Below are 26,695 nucleotides of genomic sequence, written 5' to 3' on the forward strand. Positions count from 1 at the left end.
ACACCATGTCCCAACACGACAAAGTTTGGGTGATGTTTTGGTTTGGAGTAATGAGGAGTGAGATGATCAGCCTCCTTTAAATCCTTGTGAGACCACCATCATCCTCTGACAAGCCTAAAAGAACCTGCGGAGCATCCTTAACAGGAAGATCTATGAGGGCAGGAGAGAGTAGACCAAAAAAAAACTATATAACCATAGACTTAGTAGATGCAAAGTCAAAATGCATGTCAAAATGCTGATAGCATGGCCATATTTATGGATATGCAAACAATGAATCTGAAAGCCAACAATTAAAGTTTACTTCTTGAACTGAAATCATCTGTTTTCCCATTTTAATCAGCAGCAGCCTTTTCCAAACTGGGAGTCCTCAATCATTGAGTGTCCAGAAACAAAAATGTTACGGGTACTATTTTAAAATCCGAATTTGGCTCTTTGGTTGTTGGGGAAACCAGCGTATGTTATCTTGTGGGTTGTGGCTCAAAAACTTTAGTAACCTGTATTTAATCTTTCTTGACATCAACCTGATTGATATAAAGTGTACCTCATTTGTTCACAACTAAAGGTAGTTTGATTCAAGAGATTCTTCTTTGGGTGGCATGTGAGCAGAAGATTAAGGGTGTTAAGTGCTTCCTTGAAGTGTAAATACATGAAGATAAACATTTCGTTGGCCTACGGCTACACTTAGGCTAAGACTCGTCACCGGAAATTAAAATTACTCATAAAGAAATATGCAAATATAAAAGTAATGGATTGAAATTTGCTCAACTAAATGTCAGATTAAATTAACACCCACAGCATGGGCGTTGCCAAACCTCTTTACAGCTGCCTGGTAAAAGAGGTCTGTGCCCCGGTTTAATATCAGGAGTTAACCATCTAGCAGTGAGGAATAAGATGGATGGACAGTAACAAGAACAGAAGAATTTGCCATTTATAATAATTATAGATGGTCTCTGACACCCCTTTAAAAGGTGCCAATGGTTTAGTCCAAACTTGCACTCTCTGTTTCAACTGAGTTACGTATCCTGCTGGAAGCCTACAATCAGCGATCGCCACAGGAGGCGGGAAAAGTCATGTCTTTCGCCAAGAAAGTTAACTCAGGCTACCAAAAATGAAAGCAAAAAAGGAGAGAAAATGAAGAGAAGCAACTGCTTCCTGATTTCTTTAAGAGAGGTGAGCAGCACACCTGAACCAGCAGAATTTAAGCTGATACCAGCTGATACCAGGACAAAAAGATTATTATCTATCAGAAATTATTACCACTAATTCTGAGAGGTTGCCGTAAAAACAATCAGGACATATTTAGTATAAGTGGATTCTTTATAATGCTGATATTGCAAATGCCACTGTCATTGCTCCATCTAAAAAACTTGAGTCAACAGTCCCCCCCCCCCCCCCAAAAAAAAAACAGATGAAACTTTTAAGTCATCATGAATGATGAACAAGGCAGAATCTGATTATATGATATACTGTTGGTGCATGTGTCCTATTTAATGTCTTATAATAATTTACAGTTATCTTGAAGAAGACAATTTTATAAAAATGATAATGTAATAATAATAATTAATTAATTAATTACTTAATTTAAGTCATCAACTAGATAATAGAAAATAAAGTTTTCAGGTCATACCTGTTATGCTTGGATCTCAAGGAGACAGAAGAAGGATTATTCAGACTTTATTAGGATACTGATGAATTGAAGAAATTGTCTTCTGAATGGCAGGTACAGTAGAGTAGACAGATTATCCAGGATCCACAGAGCAGTGAAGGGGAAGTGAAGTATTCCATGAATGAAGCAACGATAAGGTCCGACAGGGAGTGAACGTGGACTGGTGAAGAGATTGGGGACAGGTGTGACTGATAATGGACCTGGAGAGTGATTGGCTGTAGTGCAGGGCTGGAGTGAATGTGGCAGGGTGAAATGATCAGGGACAGGTGTGGATGATCAGGGAGTGGTTACTGGGGAAAGGCTGGGCAGAATGTGACAATACAATGTCAAACGTGTTCAGTCTGCATGTTATAAGAGACAGTGTAGAGCAGGGGTGACCAACGTCTGTCCTCAGGAGCCACACTCCATCAGGTTTTCCAAATTTCCCTGCTCCAACACATCCGACTTAAACTAATGAGTCATTGTGCAGATCCTTATAGGCTGTTGGATCCATTTAATTTGAGTCAGGTGTGCTGGAGCAGGAAAACTTGGAAAACCTGCAGGATTGTTGATCTCGAGGACCGACATTGGTGTAGAGTTTCACAATAAAACAGCAGGTTCTATACAGTGTTGTTTTTTGGCAGGCATTTCAGTTTTAGTCTTAGTTTGAGTCTTCTTGACGAAAATGCTTATTAGTTTTTGTCTCGTTTTATTCATTTCTAAGTTTGATAGTTTCAGTCGAAAACGTCTCGTCATGTTTTTGTCATCAGAGAGTGATTTTTAACTCGCCATCGTCTCGTTATTGTCATGAAAAAAAGGTTTGTCAACAAAATAAATTTGTCATCGTTGACGAAAACAACACTGGTTCAATACAAAACATGACTCCGTGGACATTTACTGGAAAATAAATGCAGACATTTTTCTTTTAACATATTTGTTTTAACCTTCCCAACCATCACTAATGATATCTTTTTCTCCACAAATGTAAATAAATATGTGTGAAGTCTAGACATTTGACTTTCTTTATGCTAGTTTTTTTAAAAGCAAACCTCTAAACATGTGCAAGATCAACATGACATTATCTGAATGTGTTTACCACAATAATCTGATATTTATTAGGATGATATTAATTTATACATCTATTCTTCACTTTTGGTTCACAACGTACAAAAAGAAAGATTTTTTTTCACAAAGTCTATTACAGCCATATTATTATTATTTATAGTATCTTGTGTTTCAGTTTTTAGCAGCTGTAACAGTCGGGGTAGCAAAACAAAGTAGATGCAACATAACTTTGCTCATTTTATAAACACAGCAGGCCGTTACGATGACAAATGTGATCTGAGTAATGGGGTGGGTGGGCTGTGCCCAACAGTAGAGCCCTCCGTCTAGCAACACTCCTGACCCACAGGCTACAAAGTCATTTGTTAGTAAGCATATAACTTTAAAATACCTCACCAGTAAAAAAACAGAAGTACAAACAAAATCAATGTCATGCAACAAACTTCAAAGAGCTGATTCCAGCAGATTGCATTTTATTTCAATGATACATTAATGCTTTAAGTGGAGCATGTTTTCTATTTTCTATGCAGAGAGCTTATTTAGTTCAGTCTGGTGAATCACAGGAGACTTTTACCTGACTTTGCCAGGATGCTAGATTCTTGCAAAAGTCACAACTTTGAAAATCACAGGAGATTCCATCTTGCCAGGCTTCAAAGTGATCAGCCTGCAGCCAGAAGCAGGTTCCTGTCAGAAATAGTGGCTCTACAAGAGGTTAGCATACTATTACAGTGTATTACAACAAGAGAGCATTTCTTTATTGAATTATGGGGGGAATAAAGTTAAATAAAATGCCCATAAGTGGAACATTCTGGCTCTGCTAAGAGTTTGACTGTACCAGCTGGTTGTATTCTGTTGATTGTCTTGAAGCTAACCTCTAATGGAAGGCGATAGATGATTTATCCGGCTACCTGCCAAGTAAAGCAGCCACCACTTAGCAAAAGCTTTTCAAAGACATTTTCCCAGATGGTGACAGAATGAAACCATCTGCACATGAGATGAAACTTTAACCCTTGCCCTTCATAAGCTGTTCAGTTTTGACTGGAAATGTTTACTTTGTGGATTCTGGAAGAAATCTCTGCGGCTTTGTGACAGAGCACCAGCAGACCAGGACTTTGTTGTTCTTCTCACTTAATTCTGAAAGCATTAAACTAAGAAAACACACCACAATCTGCTAAGCTTAATTTATCCAGTTCCTTTAGCCAAGATTCAAACCAAAATGTCAAGCTGATACGTGAGCTGTAGTCATAATATTAGTAATATTAAGAGTTAAAAGTCACAGGTGAATGCTAAAGTCACAGCTGTGAGTGTTTAGCATCTAAAACAGACCTGTTGACATCATGTCTTTGATTTGGGTCACTTAGCGAGCTCATTAAATCAGTAATTAAAGTGGATGAAACTACTTTATGCAAGCTGAGGCACTGCTAATCTTAGCTCATATTGATGGAAATGAATAGTTTTATTCATGGAAACCAGAGCCACCTTTAGAAAAGTGCTCTTAAACACAAGCATTTTAAAAACCCCTCCTCCATTCCCCAAAGAAAATCATATAGCACTGCACAGCAGCCATTAAAATCAATCATAAATAAATTCCCCATCCACATAATGATGCACAGACTCAGGTTCAACTGAGTAATAGTGTACATGCAACTTTTTTTCCATGATTGACAGGTGATCTATTAACAGTTTGACTATCAATTTATAGGTAACAAAACTCAGTCTAATGTTAGTTTTCTAAACATACGAAGATTTTCCCATGAATCATGAATCTGATCATGTGGGAGCGGCAGGACCTAGTTTATTGTTTTACTAGGACTGTCAAATGATTAAAATGTTTAGTTAAATTAATCACAGCTTACAAATGAACTAATCATGATCAATCAGCATTTGCAGTTTTGACACAGGTGTGATGCCCATGGAATGTTCCATCAATGATCATTTTATACTCAAATCCATCCATAGAGTCGGCCGAGACACCTCCATGACCTACGCGTTAAGTGCATCAAGAATATTAACGCGTTTAATTAGAGCTACAGCCGTCAACGCGTTATTTTTGACAGCCTTAATTATTACCCATTATTAATAAGTATTTATAGACAGTTATTAATATTCAACTAAATTTTTAATCAAAAACTTTAATTATGGGGTACCACCGAAGAAATTCCTGGAACTGGTAACTAAATGTTAATAACAGTCTTGGGGGTTTGTACATCTACCTGTTAATCTGGGACAGGTCTGACACACACAGAAGGGACAATAAAGGTTATGAATCTGAGCTTCAACCTTTGCTAATAGCAGTTATCACAATACACATACACAATAATCACAAATTCTCCTTTAAAATAGCACAATATGAGGAGTGGTAGGTAGAGGTGTGCCATAAGTACATAAAGGGCTAGTATCATCAATACAGAGAATAGGACTGTCAAAATGCAAAAAGGATACTCTGTGCAATTAATGTTAAGATTTTTAAGGCATAAACAACAAAGTTATTACTAATGTTATATTATAAATCTGTATTATCTTGTCGAGAGAAGCTGATCTTAGGCATACAGATGCCTGGTCATCTGACCGGCACTACTTTATCCTCATTATTTATTCCTTTCCTGACAGATGTCAAGCCTTATTTTTAAGAATTTTGATCATCATGTGACCACAAGCAAAGTTATTACAGGTGCTTATTTTACAAATACAAATTTGGCATTTGACTTGACAAGAGAAGCAGATTTTGGGAATATAGGTGCTTAGTCACAGCTGTGAACATAATCCCCCAACACCCACTTTATCCTCCCTATTTATGAAGTCCCTGACCATTTCATACCTTACATTTAGACATTCTTTCTTACTAGCTGGTAGTGTGTGTGTGTGTGTGCTGCTGGCTGGTGCCCGTTTGCTTGCTTGTTTACCTGTGCAGTTGAACCATGTGACGATACAGCATCAAAACTCAAGACAGGGGAGGAGGGGCATGTGAGGGAGAGGCAGTTCAGACAGTAGGTTGCTTCTTTGATGAATACACATCCTTCACCGATGAGACAAACTGATGTAATTACACTGATATGAATGGATATCGATACCAACGTTGATATTGATATTATCAACATTTGGACTGATCAGCCCACCGCTGCTGGGACCCATGTTTAAGTCCTTAGACTGGCTGTGAAGATTAATCACTCTGGGCCCTTGAGTAAGGACCTTAACCCTAGAAAGCACAATATATTAATGGTGATTAACACGTGAAGGTGATTATTTATTAAGGTTAAGCACAACGATTATTAATAAATAATAAATTCACTAATATCGTCATGTAGTTCTGTTGTACTGTAAATGTATGTCCACAAACAATACCAGTCAAAAATTTGGACATACTATTAGACTTAATGGGAAAGTGTGCCAAAAAGTTTGAGTGGCAATGTCTATAAAAATTTCTGTTTGTAGAAAAGGCACTACCTTAGCTTGGTCTGCTGCTGCAAGCCAAGGGGAGATTATAACTTATTTTGATTTTACACCAAGAAGATGGCGGTGCTTAATCCGGCATAACTAGCTAAAAAACATGGTTTTCCAGTTTATTTGTCAACATTGCATTTGGCATAAGTGAATATCTTTACATTTTGTCCTAAAGTTTCAATTGGTGCCCAAAATTGTATTCACATGTAGATAAGTATAAATGCCCCCCTCCCTAAAAAAAAGTGTTCAAAGTAGCCATGTTTTATTTGGTAGATGCAGCAAGACCATTTTAGACTAGATGGTGATCAATCTAAGCCATGGTGTTTTCCTAAATAAAGCAAATTAGGATTAATGCCTAAACCTAAACAAACAGCCAGCGAAAAATACATGTAAAAGTGTAAGAAATACTCGAAGATGCTTGTCTACGTACCACCACCAAACCCCTAAAGCCTTCTTTGAATGGATCATTTTTACTATTTTAACTGGTATTCTTTCATTTCTGATAGTTGCATAAAATGCTGCAAGACAGTGTTTCTGTTTGTGTGTCCATACACACACATACACACAAAGACTAACGGGTCTAATGACCTGAGGGATTTGATCGATCAATGCCTTGACAGAAAGTCAATTCTGTACATATTTGGTTCCCAAATGTTCTCCAGTTTACTGTTATTATAAATTCAATTTTTATCTTTAGCCTTCAGGGCGTATTTTACATAGTTATTTAGTAGGTGTAATGACAATAAAAATAAATTTTTTCTGTGTTGCTTAATTAGAAGATTAGAGCAGCTTCTTTAAAGATAATTCTACAAGTGCTTAATATGAGTACAAGCATAAACATGCACAGAGTCTTAGATGATATTTTGCTTCAATGGTGTAGATTCCCAAATAATCTGCAATTAACCTAAATAAAAACCCTTAAGAAACACATACACCAAAATGTCAGGATAAAAGGGATGCTGTATAGAGAGTAAACGTCATTTGTTGAGAAGCCTCCATTTGGCTACCTTTGGCACACAAAGTGAGGAATTGATTTTAGCCCACAGGTTCCACATTTATTAGATGTGTTGGTCAGAGTCTGCCAATGAATTAAAACCAGCCATTACAGCATTTAAAAAGAGCTCTCACAGGGTGCTCTGTGCTCAACCTCACAGCGTGCGTTGGGACCAAAGCAGCTCTAACTGCATTTACATCTAAAGAAGATGTCCAGGCATTGCACTCTGTAGCATAGTCTCATCAATGCACCATTATAGAAGTGAAAAGCGGGAAGTGCCTATTTTGATATATATACAAGCTTTTTTTCACTGGTCTGAAAAAGAACACATAATTGACATGACTCTGGTGAACCCATTACAGGCCCAATTTTTCCTTTTTCCTTCCAGGTCTACCATAAACAAAATAGTTTTTACAAATCTGGGCAAGGATGTCATCTTGTTACGGCCACTTAGCACCATTTTTAAAGCTATTTCAAACATTATATAAAAATAAGATTTCAGAAAATGCAAAACAATTCTTATTTTATCTGTAATTTGTGTGTTTAAGTCATCATCCTTGAGGAAATTTAAAGGTTGATTTTTTTTTTCTTTTGAACACAAGCCCTTTGAGCCTAAAAAGTACATTGATTAATTACTATTTACTGTCACGCACTAACATATTTCTAATTCATTTTAATCCAATTATAAGACCTTAAAATCTTCATCCTTTCTTGCTTTTTACATTGTGTTAAAGTTTTTTCTCAGCTTAAATTCAACTTTTTTAGCTTTATTATGGCTATAAAATGTTTTGATTATGAGCTATATCACCAATGTGTGCTGTAGTTGAGGTTTAAATCTGCAGAGCATAAATGTCATTGGCCCTGGACGTTTAGCCCTGCAGTCCCAAACATTGTTGGAAACAAAAGAAATATTAGAAAGAAACCAAAAGAGAAAAAGGAAAAGTTATGCACAAATGGGGTGTTAAACCACAAACTAATGATATGAATGGGATGTGTTTCCTAATAATTCAAGTATGCTATATGTTTAGATTTATCTTTAACTTAAACAAGCAGCATCTATTTCACATTATCTGAAATCATAAACTGACATTGACCTTTGTGACTGATGGGTGAAACATATCTTGTATTGTTTTCATTCTTAGATCATTTGAAAATGATGCAACTGTTGGATAAATATCCCAAATTTTCTGGGATGGGCTGAGCCACCAGTGTTTCAAGGTCAGACAGCTTATATGTTTCATGTAAATGGACTGAACTTATAGCATTTTTCTAATATGTTGACCACTCAGAATGCTTTTATACTACATGTTGCATTCACTCAAAAACATACACACTCATACAGTACATCTATTGTTACATACTAAATGTTGATCCACCATTGGCTGTGGTTGGCAGAAGACTACTCTTTTTTCTGAGCTACAGCTGCCCCATGTAGTAATTTTGAAGGACCAATCCTAACTAATGTTTCTTATACTATTAAAGAAACTTGTGGTCAGTTTAACTAACTTTATCTACTAACAGGAGCAGAAGTAGCAATACACACTCACGTTAGTATCAAACTTTCTTGCTGTATGACACAGATCTTAAATCTCCCTTACAGTATTACCACAGTATTACCTGCCCTCTAGTGGATGGAGGTATATAAAGTTTCCTGTCATTACAGTGCAGGGTTGAGAAGGACAGCTAATTTGCATTTGCTGAGAGAAACAAAAAACTAAGATAGCATGAGCTATAAGAAGTTAGTCACAAGCAAGCCATTGGTTGGCCCAGCAAGCAAAACGGCGCTAGTTCTTAGCAACCAGGAAGGACCACAGAAAATGTTGCAAAAGATGAATCTTGATTGTTCTATCCAGCATTGGAGTCAATGAACTACTGCTTATCCCTCTTGTAGGCCTTTTATAGTCAGATCAACATTACTGAACATGCATATCATCCATCTGTGCTGCCACACACCTGACTCAAATTAATGGTACATTAAGAGGCTTGTGTAGAACTTTACATAAAGCTGGTGGAGAAACATATCATTTGAATCAGGCGTGTTACAGCAGGGAAGCATCTAAAACCTGCCGGACACTGGCCCAAGAGGTCCAGAGCTGGTTGATCCCTGCAACAGGTGTGCCCCCAGAATATATATGCATTTGTTATAAAAACCATTCCCTGTCATAGACTTGCAAAGATGGGTTTTCTTTTTCATTGCAAGTTTAAACCAGGTCAGCACTTTCAGTATGAGTTAAGCACATACACTGAAAATAATGCAGGAAAGGTGGTGAATTTTTCATGAACTGTCTGTGTGCAGACATGAGGCATTTTCATGTTTTCCCATAAGCATCTTTAAACTTACTAAAACACTTATTTTCTGCGGCACGTAGATGTTGTGCCCCATTTTTCATATTTATAAAGTTTTACTTAATAGATAAGCTGTTGCCAAGCAAATTTAGCCTAAAGACGTACTGACTGGAAATGCCATTACATGCCGTGGTAACTCTGGAGCTGCTCCAGGAAGCACCTCAGAAGTGTAAATCTTTCCTCTTGGACTCAATCGATGGCTCTGCCTTCATCCAAAAGGAAATAAATCCATTTTATTGACCAAGGTGACATTGTGAATGATGATGTGCATTGTTTTTAACTTATTCATTTGATTTTTTGGGGGGCTGCAGGATGAAAATTTTGACAAATGACTAAATCTCTTGTGTTCAACCCACATGTGCGCTGTGTTCTTACCTTTCTTCCCCTCTGGCTCTTGCAGAGAAACCAACCATCATTGATGTGGGCATATATGTCAACAGCATTGGGCCTGTGTCATCCATCGATATGGTGAGTTAGGGAATTACCTCCCTTTCTATGATCTCCTCCATCCTCACGCATTTACACATTAACTGACATGGGCATCATCAAACATGAGCGTCGTCATTTTTCATGCTGTATTTGGAGGTCATTTGGGCCGCCACAGCTGTTTTTGTTGCAGAGGGTGCCAAAAAAGACAGGTGTGGGCACTGTTTTTTGTTTATGCCCTGTGATTAGCTAGGATTAAGCCAGCCAGCGAGTTTGAGAAAACAACAAAACAGCCAGATAAGTAAGTTATAAAAACTCTACTATTATATTAGACAGAAGTTTGTGTCTCTAGTGGGGGGCAGCCATTATTTTCTTCCACTTTTTTTTTTAGTAACTGAATCTTCTGCACAAAAATGGCGAAAAAGACCAAGGTGTGTATAAATGCATATTTTATCACGAAGAGCCGGGTCAGATTGAATTTAACACATTTGTAAAGCAAAAGCCAAATAAATGGCAAATGATAAATAACAGCTAGTCAGTCTGGCTTTTGGTGAAGTGCAGTAGACTAAATTAATGCAGACTTTCATTATTTATAATTCAGGGGGTCTGTTCAGTTGCTGTCAAAACAGTCAAATCAGATATTAATTTCTCCTCATAAATATTCTACTTCCTCAAAAAACTAAATGTAATGCTTAGCAAATATTAGCTGCCACAGACATGATAATGAAAGGATTTTATCTTTGAACTAAGCAGATCACCAGATGTTGAGCCGCCGCTGTTGCTTGGAAGCATTAAAAACTCCAAGATGAAACAATAACTTTGCATTTTTCTGTCTTACTGTCAGCACTGCATGGTTCACAGCTTGTATTATTTAAGATATAATATGCACTTTTGATTTAAATTCCACAAATATTTACACATATACAGACACGAGTTCATCTTCAGCAAGAAAATCTTTCAAAACTAGCTTGTATAATTTCAGATAAAAGATTTTTTATGTTATTTCTCATATCTATAATGTGGATGAATCTTAAAATGTTGCTTCATTATGTTGAGGTTTGCAGGTATTAGATTATGCACCGCTTTTTGAGGGTCTCATCAAAGCATTTCAATCAGGTTAAGGTCTAAAATTACCGTCTTAATAGGAATTAGCAGTGTAAGTAGCAGCCAGGTGCTGCTAATCAAATAAATTTGATTATTTTAACATCACCAGTGTGAGCACCTCTATAAAAGCAGAGGTTTGTGCTGGTTTGGAGGATGCAGATGTGTGTTAACACAATGCCAAGGAGGAAAGATGGTAGAGAAGTACCCAACTCTGCCCATCAATCTGGAAAAGGGTTATATATGGACATTTCCAAGCAATCTGGAGTCCATCATTCTGCAAACATCAGAGACAGCAGCCAATCTTCCATGGAGTTGATGTCTCAGCAAGGTCAGCATTGGTCAGATACATCTCAGACTCTCCAAGCCTCAGTTTGCATGTAAAATGGTAAAGTTAATGATTGTTCAGTTACAGAAAGACTTAACAAGTATGGGTTGTTTGAAATGGTTGCAGGAGAAAGCCTCCTCTCTAAAAACAACATGACAGCACAGCTTTGGTTTATCCCAGATAGTAAGAAATGTTTGGCCCAAATATGGCCCACATCTGCAGTTCTGGCCCATGTTTGGCCTTTCGACTTGCACTGACTGTCAGTGTAGCTGCCAAAACTTAGCCACATTACCACCTGATATGAAGGAACGTGCTAGAGTCCTTGTCAAGGCCAGCTGCTCATATTCAGACCGCTTCTGGCCCACGCAACACTTGACTTAATCCAGGTCAAAGAAAACATCTGGACCACATGTGGCCCACAAGACAGTTCCTTTAACTCTTGTCCAGGCTGACTACTGACAGCGCTAGAGTCGTAACTAAGCCATAAGTGCCAAATATACCCAGATTAGGCTCAAATGTGTCTGCTATCTGAGATATAATTGCATCTGAACAAACCACAAGACCTTTGGAACAATGTCCTTTGGACAGACCAAACCAAAGTAGAGATGTTTGGTTGTAATTTACAGCAGCATGGTTGGAGAAAACCACACAAATATCAGAACAAACAGCACATGTCAACTGTATAGCACAGTGTTAAAGGACTGATGATCTGGCCTTGTTAAGCAACCACAGGATATGGACTTCTTGCAATCATTAAGTAGACATTCTAGAGAAAATGTAAAGTGTGGACCAAAATTCCTCCAGAATAAATGGAAATTAGATTATTGCTCAATAATTCTAAAAGCTGTTGAATCACCAGTTGTAGTCCTTGTCTGTTATTTTCAGTCACACAGAAAAATATGTGTTCTTAATCTGAGGAGGAATTTTTCTCATTTTAAACATGCGAAGGGCAGACGTTTGTGTCATGTCTTTACATATTATACCTTAGATTTTATAGAACATTTACTGTTTTTTATTACAACTGTACTCATACTATTATAAACCGAACTGTATATCATTCCACCACATTATTATTATTATTGCACACAACTTTACTATGTCATATTCTTATTAATGTTAATTGCTGAAGCTGTCCTTATTAAACATGCAAACCTTTACAGTGCAGTCTTCTGCAAAGAGACTTTTAAAATTCTACCTAACATTTAATAAATCTGAGATGCAAAACCAACTGTTCATTCACATAACCACCGGGTCAATTAGATGGACAGCTTTCAGTTGAAATATTTTCTCTCTCTCTTTCTCAGCAAATATAAAAAAATGACTAACCCACATATGAATATTCCCACTGTGCATTTTACTTTCTAGGCTGATTAGGCAATACTTGTGGTTTCTGTGTTAAGTGCCACAAAAAAAAAAAAAAAGAACCCAGAACTAAAGAGGCAGCAAATTCAATTGCAAACTTTGTCAAAAACCTTACAGAGGCGCAATCGGTGCATCACGTTCCTGTGTAGCCAAACCCATAATGTGTAGGATTATGGTAACCTTTCCAATCATCCAAGAAGCTGCTGCAATCTCATTTCCTGATGTATTTCATGATTAAAAATAAATTGCACTTTTTTTCTTGCAGCCTATTCAAAATAAGACCTGCCTCACCTCTCTGCAGATGGATGGAAAGATGTTAATGTAAAGCTGCACTATTAGGAAATATTCACAGGAATTTTGCTCTGATGTTTTGGGAAGACTGTAGTCTCTAAGGTGTAATACCATTAATAGTCACTAGGCTGGATTAAAAAAAATCACATTTAAAAAAATCATGTTGCACCTTTTTAGCACACATTATTGTAGGTTTGCATTCAATTTAATGTAACCCTGAATGTGAGGCACGTGAATGTTATAAAATCAGAAAAAATAGCATACATGTGCTGAAGGTAGTAATGGAGATAATGTTTCTTAAAGCTCATCAACATGCAGTGACAATATTTCCATAGTTTAACAGATGTTAGGCCTCAACTTCTGGCTCCATGACGGGAACAGTAAAAAACATAGACCTCCCAAAATAAGGTCTTATAAAACATTGTGCAACATTGCAATCTTTTATGCAGTCAGTGGTTTAAATATTCCTCATGTGACTATTTGTGAAACTGCAACTTTTGGCACTTCCAAATTGGCTTTTAGTTTTCAGCCCTTGAAGATTGAAGACTTTCTAAAGACATGGAAAAGCAAAGACCTTAAGATGAATCTTTTCTTGCACAACCCTAATTGCAAAAATAAAAGTTGGGACACTGTATAAAACGTAAATGAAAACAGAATGCAATGATATGCAAATCTATTCAGCTCATTTTATTTACAATAAAAAAAAAAAAAACAAAATAAAAATCAGATGTTGAAATAAACATTTTCCCCTTTTATGGAAAACAGCTTATTTTGAATTTGATAGCAATTTCACATGTTTAAAAAGTCAAAGGCTGGAAAAGTAACTGATCAGAAACAACTGAAGGAACACTTGACGAGTATTAGAGATCATCACCACATACAGAACGGTGATTCACTATTTTAGGGGAACCTGCTTTCCGTTTACATGGGTTCAGCAGTGACTCGCGGCGACAAGAATTTCATCTTATATTCTTTTCCTTGAGTCGAATAGTCATCCACAGCACAAAAAGGAAATTAACCGGCGGATTTTTATCGTGCATTTCCGTTGTGGTGCAGGGCAGTGTTGTAGAAAAATTACCAAGAGTCTGGAATGAGTAAAAGTATATAAAGTTTATTACAGGAGAATTATTGTTGAGAGCAGTCTTCTGACCCACAAAGAGTCAGGAGAGGACTCCCCGATTCATCAGAGAAAAACAGTTTTATTCAGTCCATCTCCAGCTGAAGTCAATAACAAAACTGATAAAGTGAGTGAAAGAAGACTGAATGGCTCCACTTTCTTCCAGTTTCCAGAGGCGATTCACGCACCCAAGGACCGAAAACAGGCTGTTATTCTAAAACGCTATTGCTATCTAGCAGGTGCGTCAACCAGTCTTAACTTTCCCATATCCAAGGTGTGGAAGAGAGTGGTCAGTCTGACCTCACACAAGCATGCACAATAAACCTGCAGGAAAAACAGTGACTTCAATATTCTGTAAAATGAGAACATACAATATGAAAATGTAACAGTGAACGGATTAACAATAATAAATGAATAAAGAAAACTGAATATATATGAGTGATTACCATATGCAGCAAAATTTTCTTTCACAGCAGTGAATACATTTGATAAACACGTTCCACAAAACAGCAGACTTCCAAAAAACCTTTCCAGGTGGTGTTCTTCTGGTTTAGGTTTTATGTGGCTGCATTTGCAAGGAGTCAGTTATGAACGGGATGATCTTGTATTTAGGTAAATATTAGGGATGCACTGATATGAAAATTTTGGCCGATACCGATATCCGATATTAATATTGTTTTTATGACCGATAACCGATATTTACCGATGTCGATATATATATTTTGTTTTAAAAGGTTTAAGATTATCAAATTCTGTACAAAGTGAAAATAAAGCAAACATTCGGGGTGTTAGCTTCCCACCATTGTTTGTGAAGTTCTGGATAGCAGTTTTTCAGATGACATCAAATTTGTGGTGCTGAACGAGTTGACACGGCATCCTCCTCGCATTACTTCAACTTTGCAGATAATGCATACTGCTTTTCGAGTACCTTCTTTTTACACCATGAAAAATTACCACACAGCTGAAATTGCTTCTTGCTTCAGTTACATCCCACAATGTAGTGCTGCATCGCTGTCACATGTCCAAACATGGCTGCATGGCCAAACCTTCCGACACACGTACACAATCAGCAATTATAAGAAAATAAATATTGGCTGTTAATATCGACCCAGTTTTGCAACAACTCTTTCCCTCTGTGAGCTTATCGCCGTGAGGATGTTTCTTTTCAGTGTTTTTTTTACACAGTTTGCTAGTGAGAAAACAGAAATTGTCAATGGAAACACTAGCCGGGTGCCCCGAAAAATGCCGAAGAAAGCCACAGCGATGTCACATGCACATTCTCTCTTAGGTTAATTGACAAAAAGTCAGTAACATTATTGGATATAAAAGGAGCATTTCAGAGAGGCAAAGTCTCTCAGATGGAAAGATGGACAGAGATTCACCGATCTCAGACAAGCTGATTCTAAAAATTGGGGAACATTTTAATAAAAATATTCATTAACATAAAATTAAGGCTTTGGAGATCCCACCATCTTATAATATCTTCAAAATATTCAGAAAATCAGAAGGAATCTCTGTATGCTGTGATCTTGGGGTCCTTAGGCAGCACTAAGATTCTTTACTGGAAATCACAACATAAACTCTTCCAGAAATCACTGTTTGTGAACACAGTTTACGCTGAAATCTACATATTCAGGTAAAATAGCTCCATCATGCAAAGAAGAAGCCAGAAATGAACAAAATCTCCAAACAGTGCCATCTTCTCTGGACCAAAGTTCATTTAAATGGTCTGAAAGCATCATGTCATGGTTTGTTCTTTTGGGAATAAAATATGGATTCATGAAATTTGTAAATTGTTTCATTCTGTTTTACTTACATTTTAAATTTAATTGTGGTTGTAAATCTTACATTTGTAGCCACCAGCAAGCCAACTGCATAACTAAATCAAAAAGTATGATGTGTAGCCTCACTGCCAGGTCTTTTACTACGGATTCCCTTAATGATCCTTAAAATGAACTCATCCAGGGGCAGTCAGAGTAGAGGAGACATCAGAGACAGTCTCTAACCTCCAGTGCATCAAATCTGTTGGAGAGCTCTTCTCTTTGACTGTTCTACCCTGTCACTTTAATCATGTCCACTCGGCCATAATGCTGTGATTTTCACGGTAAAAGGATAATGTATAGCAACCTGATTATTACTCAGGCAGAAGCCTCTGCAGAGGGATTCAGCTGTTAAATCAGAAGTTCTTGACAACAGTGAAAGGGCTTATTTTACCATGATGTCCTTTTCCCACAGGTACCTGCTTATTACTGCATGGCTGCTAACAAAAAGACATCAATCAAGTGACACTACTGACAATTGCTACTTAAATGCTTTCTGCATGGGTGAGCGGCATCTTTTTGTTGAGGTGAATGAGCTGTACATTTAGCTTCTGGCTAAATGTGAAGTCTGAACACGATTCAGGTGACCTTCAACTGTTTAGCTACTCAATGCTCAACAAGAACATGCTGGAGCAAAATATGTTGTCAGTCTTTTCAATAAAACCAGATCATAAAACTAAAATTATGCAGCTCTGAGAAAAAGTCTTGACCTACCCCTTGTTTGTTCACATACTCCCCTAAGCAGTCAGGCTTTATAATCTTATAAAGCCATCTTAATCAATAACTCTTCAGGTTTTCTAAAGGTCTTTCAATCTTTCTTTTTAGACATTAGCCGCTTTTGTTACTTACTTTCAGCCCAGTCTTTGCACCTGACAGTTTCTGGTAGGTTTATGAAACATAAAAAGGGTGCACAACTCAATGGACATATCATCCTGGCAAAGAACCAATTTACCAGCAGTCTGTCACGAAGACATCAATTTTTTCCTTTTTTTTTTTTTTTTTTTGTGTGTGTGTGTGTCTGAGAGAAATGCCAGACATGACATAACATAAAACAGGATTCTTATTGTAACAAAGGGATTCCCAAGAGCTGTTAAATGAAAATGTGGCATATGTTTGCATTGTGCAGTGTGTCCTTTAACTGGACAGGTGGAAGACAAAAAAAACTATCTATAGAAGATCAACAAGGCAAGTCATATCCTTAAGAGTTAAAAAAAAAACAAAACAAAAAAAAAGCAGCAAAGACCTGATACTGGACCTTTTGCTATCGTCATACATCATTATTATTTTTAACTTTTTTTCTTTTACAAAAATTATTTAAACAACTCATGTCCTGTTCAAAACTACCAAACAATTTATCATTTATAGGATTTTAACCCTTTAAATGCCAGTTGACTATTTGAATTACTGCCTCATTTATTATTAAATAAATTTTAGAAAGATGAGTCTTTGGTGGTTATTTGACACTTGAATATGTCAGAGTAACAACAAAATTGTTTTGTCAGAGACTCTTGTGGCAAAAATTTAATTGTTTGGATTATTAATTATTAATTTAAAAACCAGACAAAACATTATATTTCTAGAAAAAGATTATAGGGATGAGGTTTTGGCTGTGATCAGATAATTTCTCTGGTGACCCTCGTGGCCAAAAGTGTCCAATTGACTTCCATTAAAACTACACACTTTAATATCTCTGTTATTACAGTTTGATTCTGTTTTATCTTTAATGTCAATTTGGCTGAGTTCTCTGCCTGACCGCGCTCCTCCCTGGTGAGTTTGGTGGAGATCAGCATTACCATGAGTCAGTTACAAGGACTTCCTGCATCTGCCTACAATGGGAAACCAGCTGAATCTGATGGAATAAGGTAAAATGGTTAAATATCCCTACTTTTCTTCCAAATAAATGCATATGCTGGACAAATTGCAATATGGCTCTTTAGCCCCCCCTATAAATATTTAATTGTTCAAACCCTCCCACTACATTGACTGACATGGCTGAAATCTGGCATATTGATAGAACTTGGAAGGACATACAAAAAAGCCTCTTGGACTTATATAACCAACTGGAAGTCGGCCATTTAGAAAACAGTAACATTTTTGGGGTCACTTTTGCATGTTTCTTTGCCTTGCATTTAAACTATTTGCTTCTAGAGATTTCATCGTGCTGGCCTCAAAATTGCCCTGAACACTCCAGAGGCATGTGTGCTGAAAAGTTATCAAAAACTTTCTCAAAGGAGTTCGTGTTCAGTGGTGGCGCCTGATCAAGTTTTGATGTTTCGCCATCCAGGAGAAAATCCACCATTTCAGACATACAGCATTGAATCTGCTGTACTCAACATGTTTCACTTCAGATCCATGCCAACTACATCTACATGCAGTGTCGGCGCCAGCACTCGTCTCACCAGGGGGCATATAATAAGTATAGGGGGGCACAAATTCCCGTTCAAGAGTTATATATGTAGATGTTTTAATATATATTACTGACACTGGTCGACAAAGCAAACCACACCAAATAACAAATCTGAAAAATCTCTCCTTTAAGCACAAGTGCGCTGTGCAGCCAAAGTAGTGTGTGACGCGGCGACGCAGGCCACGTCTCTCTCTCCCTCGATTTTCTCTCATTCATCATGCAACGCATGCATTAGAACGCGAACAGTAGTTCTCCAATTTGAAAAATCCATACAAACCAAACACAAACACTGTATTTCGTGTGCAAATGAAAGCCAAGGTGTTCACCACGGATACATTAAATGCATGTCTCACCTTAAAAGAGTTGCAGGCGAGTGTTGATGCTGAACCTCCTGAGAACGATGTCCTTCCACTCAGTTGTGCACTTTTTGGTCAAGTCTCTTTCAAACGCCAGCTGAACCAACTGGGCCTTTCTTTTATGAAGCATTGCACGTCTGTGGTCTGAAAATACGTTTCTCAGGGTGGAGAATGAGTTCTCACACATTGCTGTGGAAGCTCCAAATGTTAGCGCATGCTTGAACGCAGTCAAGACACTTGGCATTGCGGTGAGGTGCGCCTGGTATTTGGAGAGGATGCACTGCACAGTCCAGTCCCCCTCCATTTGATGTGATTGCTGTTGAGAGCTGAAAAAGGCCTTAGCAACACTGTACTCAGTTTCAATAACAGGCGAACCTGTCAAATCCATAATGGGCTTCACCGCCTTTACTTCCAGAAACATGTCACTTTGTGGGTTCAGTGCAGCAAGCGCATGGGCCAGCTCCGTGTTGCGCTCGCTGAATCTGTGGTCCATTTCTCCAAGAACTGCATCAATGGTACTATAGTACAGTCTTTTCATTTCTGTTTTGTTCTGGTTATCCCTGTTTCCTGTCGTTCCCACGAGGACGTATTCATCCATATTAGTGCCCGCTTTGCGTTTCCGTTTTGGGATTAAGGGTGTCAGTGGAGCGCCCGCAGCCGCATCCCACACCTTAATAAACTCCTCATCACAGCGGAGTTTCCGCACACAAGCTGTTGCACTTGCAACTACACTTAATCCTGTCATCAAATCGGTGTCCTCACTTTGAAGAAGTTTATTTGGTGGATCCAGCAGTGCAAGAACTGTGTGCACCATGTTTGCAATGAACGGGAAGCTGAGCTCGGTCATTGCGCGCAGCAAGCCCACAGCCTCCATTCGTGCCTCTGCGCCAAAGGCCGAAGATGTGTCAATCTCAGTCAGAAGACATGTCAGGTCATCAAATGATTTTAAGATGACTGACACTGTGGCAAGATGTCCTGTCCATCTTTGTTCCAGAAGACGTTTAAGGTGCGCCCCTTTATAGTGCAGAGCAATTGTCGGCTTTTTGCAGAATTTGTAAAGGGCATTACACGCATGAAAAAAATCCACTATAGCTGTCTCTGCTGACATTGCGTGTACTATCACCAAGTGTAGCTGGTGGTTCAGACAGTGTACATAAGGTATATCCCGACCGAGCTTCTCTTGCAGTAGCTTCTGGACGCCACCATGTTTCCCTGACATCAGCGCGGCTCCATCAAACACCTGGCTAAGAATCTTTGATGTGTCAAGTCCAGCTCCACTTAGCTCTGCCAAAACAGTGTCTGTTAATGTCTGCGCATCACCCTTATCAGCAGTTGCTATGGTGAGAAGACGCTCTGTGACCTCATGCGACTCGTTTACATATCTGATTACAATAGAAATATTCTCACATCCTGTGGGGTCACGGGTTCCATCGACTTTCAAAGTGTAGAAGGAATCCCCCACCTCATTTACAATAGCCTCAGTCACCACACTGCTTAGTGTACTTATTATTTCATTTTGCATGTCGTGACAGGTGTATGTGGCGTTGCGTGGGATTGTTTTCACAACTGCTGCCAAATCGGGATCTTTTTTAATTGTGTAGTCCAATAAAGAGAGAAAAAGGCCACTCCCTCCCTCTGACATGTTGTCAAAAGCGTCAATCTTCCCTCGTAAAGGCAGTTGATTTTCTGTCAGAAACCCGATGATATCGATAAGAGAGGAGACATAATACCTGTTCTTTCGTAGCTGATCTGCGTTCACGAGTGTTGAAATCTCCTTGCCAGTATCGATGCGCCTCTCTCGCTCCTTCCAAAGGGTGTAACAAGAGATGTGCTCCTTTGAAGATTCGTGTTTATGAAATCCTCGATCTCTCTCAGTTGCATTTTTCCAGTTTCGGAATCCCACACTGACAAAAGCATCCAGTGTCTGACACCTGCGATGGCCGCTGAACTTCTGGCAACAATAACAGAATGCTGCATTTTCTTTAACGCTGTATTCAAGCCATTCTCTGTTGTGATACCAAGCAGCAACAAATGAACGTTTTCTTCCGTTGAAAATACTTGCAGGGTACTGATGTAAAACAACTTGGTTGGGCTGGTCAGTCCCGAGATCAACGAGTGTTTTTACACACGTAGTAGCACTTATGCTAGCAGTTGCGCCATGGCTGCTGCTGAGACACGGAGGCTCTGCTGTCTGTCCTTCAGAAACAGCAGTGCTGGAGCCAGGTCTATTTGCATCTTCTTTTGTTGATGGAATTGGCGGAGGCTTAGAAGATGGAGCACCGTGAAGCCACTTTCTTATGTCCATTTTCTGTAGACGAAATGCCGGTGTTGTCTGACCGCGCTCTTTTTTCAAACGACATCCAATTAGGGTTCAGGTCAATCCTTGGACCAATAAGAAACCACGCATCTTCACGTAACACAAAAAACTCACATCAAATGTATTTTATTGTTAATTTAATTTTTTATATAGTTTTTTGTGTGTTATATACTATATATACCAAGTGTGATTTTGCATTCTATAAGATTTATTTAAATCTAAAAATTTCAAAGTTTGGCACAAATGCTTGATAGTGGTTAGGCAAGTGGAGGAGGGGCACAGTGGCTCATATGGGGGGGCATGGCCCGCGAATGCCCCCCCATAATGCCGAGCCCGTCTACATGTCCTGATGTTGTCAATGCCATAGCCCCGCCCTCTGGAAACAGGAAGTGGCTGTAACTCTTGACTCAGTTGACCAAAGGATATGATATTTGGTAGTCCTCACCTGAAAATGTTAGTAAATAAAGAAACACTATAGAGTCAAATACTGGCCATGATTTCTGCACATCTTAAAACTATGCTTGCGTTTGTATTTATTTGACATGATTTGTCAGAAACATCGTCATGAACACTTCTGATGTCATTACTGGGCCCAGTGACATGCCAGGTGAACTTCAGTGGAAGACAAGGCAGAAAGCGCAGGGACGAGTGAGCATACAGCTGCGGGTGAGAGCGAGCGTGCTACAGGAGGGAGGGTTGCTGCCTGATGCTGCAGTGCAATAGGCTGGAGCGGCGTCATAGGTGCGAGGGCCTTCATCGCTGCTTGCAGCTTTAATTAAAGTTGTCCTTGTCTGACTCGTTTCTGTTTTATAAGACTATTTTATATGGCATACAATGAGAGCAGCAGGACTCTGGATCCTTTGTTGCTGTGGTAATTTGAGCACATCCTTGAAGAGCAAGGCAAAATAACAAGCATAGAGTATTACACAAAAGAACATATAGTACATGTTAACAGCCACCCATTGCTCCCAGAGGCTTGGTACTCAGGGTTTCATCTGTTACTTTAGTCAATTATGAACTCAGCTTTAAGGTAGCCATGCATCTTCAAAGGTGTCAATATAAAAAATATTTAAAATAATTGTATGTTTTCTGTGTCCTTGATACCACTCTTATTTTCTTGTTTGAGCTCATGACTGTGTTGTTTTCTCATATAAAACCGCCACATGGATGAAGATGCTCATTAATGTGATTTATATGTAACATTACGGTTGCACAGCTCTGTGGCTTACAGGTTAAATAAGCTCCTGAGGTTCCTACTGAGGAAATAGTTTTGTGCATTTCAGATCACTTAGAAAAGACGGGCGCATTAGAGAGACTAAGCTAAAGAAGACGATATGACTTCTGCATACTAATAAAACTTTACCTTGATTTCTGGAAAACACCATATATGCTCATTCTACCGGAAATGATGCGGCTTTAGATGCTTCAAATGGCTTTGACTGCATTCTTTAGTATGCCTAAATGCAGAGCTAAAAAACGAACATGTTTTCCAATGTTATGCTGCTGTGAGCTTCAACTTATGAACCCGATTCCACAGCTCACTAATATGGTTTTGGCTGTTTCATTTCATGTTTATTTGGCAGGAACAGAAGCAATTTACACTGAAAAAAACAAACAATTATTCAGTGCACTGAGTCATTTGACGCTGCTATTTACTCCCATCAATGGTTCGTAGAAGGTTTTAAAATAAACAAGTGAAATAGTATTTACAGCTATTGATTTCAATCTAAAAACAGTCGCTATCCTTGGGTTAAACCTGACCAAATTAAGACATTTTTTTTTTTAACTTGTCTTGTTAACCTATAAAAATTTACATTAAAGAGTATCTCATCATGTAGTTGCTACTACATTATCTTTGACTTTTCTTTCAGTATAGACAAACTAAGTCAACACCGCAACACCTTCTAAAAAAAGTCAGAAAGGGGGCAATTTAAGGCTACTAACAATGTAAAGTAGAAACCATTTTCACTTTCACCTTCACTTTTAAGTGAATTCTTTACAAATGCTTAGATTTATGTCAACATGGTTTGTGAGGCTGTAAGGTCATGTGTCTGAGATGGTGTTCGGCAGCACTGGAGCACCACAAAGGACTGTACTCTCACCACTTTTCTTCACACTGGACACCTCAGACGTACAATTCACCCCCAAGTCCTGCTATCTGCAGAAATACTCTAATTACTCTGCAGTGTGGGGAGTATCAGTGATGGCCAAGAAGCTGAGTACAGGAAACTGGTCAGTCAGTTCTCTGACTTTATATTGAACACAAACTAAATATATTATTGTGTATTAGGAGGAATGGGAGTAAACAAAATACTGTTTAGATCTTGGAAGAAGAGGTCCTAAGTTTGTTGCGGAATCAACTTTGCGGCCATTTGTTGGGTCAATAGCATCAGAGCCAAAAGAAACTGGAAACTGATCCAGAAGTTCTGGTTCTGTTTTAGGGACTGATCTAGAGCTCCTGGAGATGACTGGCCAGAGAAGAATGCTGCACAAGTTGCTAAACGTGATGGTTTACAGGATTCACATCCTGTAAACAACACTGAGGAAACAGAATGTGTTCAGTCAGAGGCTTCATCAAGTACACTGCAAGACAAAAAAAATACAGATGGTCCTTCCTGCCAGCAGCCATTGCCCTCTGGAACAAGACATGGAGTGTCATTAATTATTAATTATCTCAGGGTTGCACAGTGGTTAGCACTGTGGCCTCACAGCAAGGTTACTGGTTTGAGCCTCAGCTGGGGGAGGTTCAAACAGTGGCCTTTCTGTGTGGGGTTAGCATGTCCTCCCCATGTATGCATGGGTTCTCTCCAAGTACTCCGGCTTCCTCTCACTGTCTAAAGACATGCATGTTAGGTTTATTGGTCACTCTAAATTCCCCCTTAGGAGTGAGCGTGAACGTCCAGGGTGTACCCTGCCTTTCAATTGGTAACATTGCTGGGATAGGCTCAAGATCCCACAACCATGAACTGGACTAAGTTATTAAAAAAAGGAATGGGGGACTTCTGATGTCCAACACACACCATTCATGTGAAGCATCTACCGGCAGAGAGTATTGTTCAGAAACAAATACTGTGAGTTCTATTCAAAACATTTACTAGAATTTGGACTGACTACTCAGGCTGATCCTTTTTTATCTATATTTTTCCTATAATTCTTTTATTCTTGTATAGTAGATTTTATATGGGTACATATTTTGATTGTTTGTCATTTTTATACAAGAATAAGATATCAGTAAGATATTGTAAGAACGAGACAGTCTTTTGAATGGCTCTTTAAAAGGAATGGCTCCTTAAGATCCGGCTCCCTTCAAAGAGCCATAAATCCCATCTCTAATCCCTTTCTTTACAAGTCCGTTAATGAGCCTCTCATTGCAGAGAGGTGTATTAAAGTGTGGAAACATCTAAAACAGACAGTATGCCACATTCTGCACACTGTCCTCCTTTCAGTCCCAATTTGTCCCTAACGGTGAATGTTTGGAGAAACTTTAAAGAAACCATGCAATGACAACCCTGTATGATTTCACACATTCAGGTTTCAGGAACATGGGGCAAAATAAAAGTAAATAAAACACTCTTGCTTTATTTAGTGCAGAACATAAGTTTTGTAAGTGTAGAAGAATAAGCAACTTTACCAACTTAACATTTGGGGGAATGTGTTACAGGCCTAACCAGAATGATCAACTCTACCTTTAAGCTCTGCTAGACACATTCAGTCATTCATTCAAGGGTAATGTTGTGTATTAAAGACTCATGCGGTCTGTAGTGGGTCACTGGGTCATTACTGAGTTCAGCTCAATGCAGGAGGCTAAACTTTGCTTCAGAGGATGGCAGGTATCCACTGAGACTTTCCAGTGATTTTCATCTGTGTAAGGGCTGATTGACTTTAGTATGTCAGAGCCAATGGATGACAGTCAGTGAGATGCGATTACCCGATTGCCCTCAGGGTTGGCGAGACTGGAATTAGTGCAAAGTCACAACTGTTTTATCCCCCTTTGTCTGTCTCTGTGTGTCATCTACTGTTTCATTAGCATTAGTTTCACTCTGACAACATCATAATCCCGAACAAAGAGAAAAAAACATCCGGCCTTGTTTTCTCTTTCATTCTATCCTGAGTTCTGAGATCTCCATTTATTATGTTCACTCACTCCTCGACTTCCACATAAAAAACCAGGTCAAATCCACAGGGTGTATTAGATTCATGATCCATACTGATAACACAAACACACGGCTATCTCTAGTTAAACAGCACTAGAGACAGCTGTGTATTTAAAATTGTCCACGGCCAAACTCCAGGAAGCTTCTCATCTGCTTTGGAACAAAACACATTATCTTTCCTCATTTGCAGTGGTGGTAATGGGCACTGGCTGGGATGCCGCGATGCAAAATGAAGCCAATAGTAATTTAGGACATACAGAGATGAATGCTTGACTGATTAATCAGCATTAGCAGCATCAGAGTTGAGCAAAAGGGCTGTTTTTTTTTTTTAAGCTGGTGCTGGGAGAGTCCGATAACAGTTGGAGAATTAACTGATAAAGATGGACACACTGACATCAACACTATGTTCTTCTCATCTGTGCTTACGCCAGTGAGTGGGTGGCATCTTCAATACGCAGCTGAGTGAAGTCAGAATGCATCCGCAAAGTGCAGAAATCGTTACCCATTCTGTCCATGAAACCACAAAGGAGCAAAGCGTTGGCATATTACTAGTACCATAGCATAATTTGTTACTTGTCAAATGTAAAGATATAGAGACAAGTAATGGGATAAAGTGGCAACAAGCATTATTTTTACTGATAATTTATTATGTCAAAAATATGTCAGAAATGTGTTCCCTCGCTATAACTCCAGGGGGTAGCTTTAAAAAACAAGCATATACATTCATTTACTCTCTTTATTAGGCCCACCTGTTACAGTGGACAAACAGAATTACTTTATTGTGATAAAAACCACCTATTTTGTAGAGGCTAAGCCAGTGCTTGAAGCCACTGAGATGCTTTACTCAGGTATGAATAAGCTCGATGCGCCCTTTACCTTACGGTTGGTGAATGAAGGCTCGTAAGTTGGACATAACACAGGAATTAAAGCAAACAATTCAAATTTATAGCACAGCAATAAAAAAAAGGTTAAATTTCAGCTGAATCTGCATCTCCCATGAGCCTTTGCAGTCCAGATATGTTGAGTTTTGAAAATAGCCCCGCCCCCTCTGACAGAAACGTAACATGTTAAGTTTTCTTGGCTAATCATTATTATTACACTGCACAGTGCAGAAAACTATTAGAAACAACATTTGTTTTATTAATGAGAAACTGTTTATACAAAACATAAAATGATAATTAGTCACTACTAAAAACTTTATGTTCAAACTAAATCTGGGCCAAGAGTGTGGACTCACTGTGTCAAGTAAAACAAGTGCACCGTGAAAAAAAAAGGTGGGTCCTCGCCTTGCAAGCAAAGAAACCGCACCCATCAATGCATATGTACAGATGTGAACTTGTTGTCTGACTAGTTTCAGAGTTTTAGACTTTCACAGAGCTTTTACGAAAATAATCCTGCAGTGGGACAGATTTGTTCTTGTTTTGAGGGATGTAAAATTAACACTGATCTATTCTTTACCTGCTGATCCTCATCTGAAGAGATACAGCTTAAATTGTAGCAGCGGTACTTCTGGTCGCTGCCACAGCCT

At 38.6% G+C, this 26,695-nt stretch overlaps 1 protein-coding gene across 1 annotated transcript in view; it reads left to right on the plus strand.

The window, feature by feature from the left end:
• LOC121635446 (gamma-aminobutyric acid receptor subunit gamma-3-like) overlaps window positions 1–26,695 on the plus strand; it is a 156,311-nt gene that overhangs the window by 42,014 nt on the left and 87,602 nt on the right. The window contains exon 3 of the mRNA XM_041978582.1: window positions 9,889–9,956. Coding sequence (XP_041834516.1) covers window positions 9,889–9,956 — 68 coding nt within the window. The remainder of the gene's footprint in view (window positions 1–9,888; window positions 9,957–26,695) is intronic.

This window comes from Melanotaenia boesemani, chromosome 24 (genome assembly GCF_017639745.1).
Source record: "Melanotaenia boesemani isolate fMelBoe1 chromosome 24, fMelBoe1.pri, whole genome shotgun sequence".
Taxonomy (NCBI): Eukaryota; Metazoa; Chordata; class Actinopteri; order Atheriniformes; family Melanotaeniidae; genus Melanotaenia; species Melanotaenia boesemani.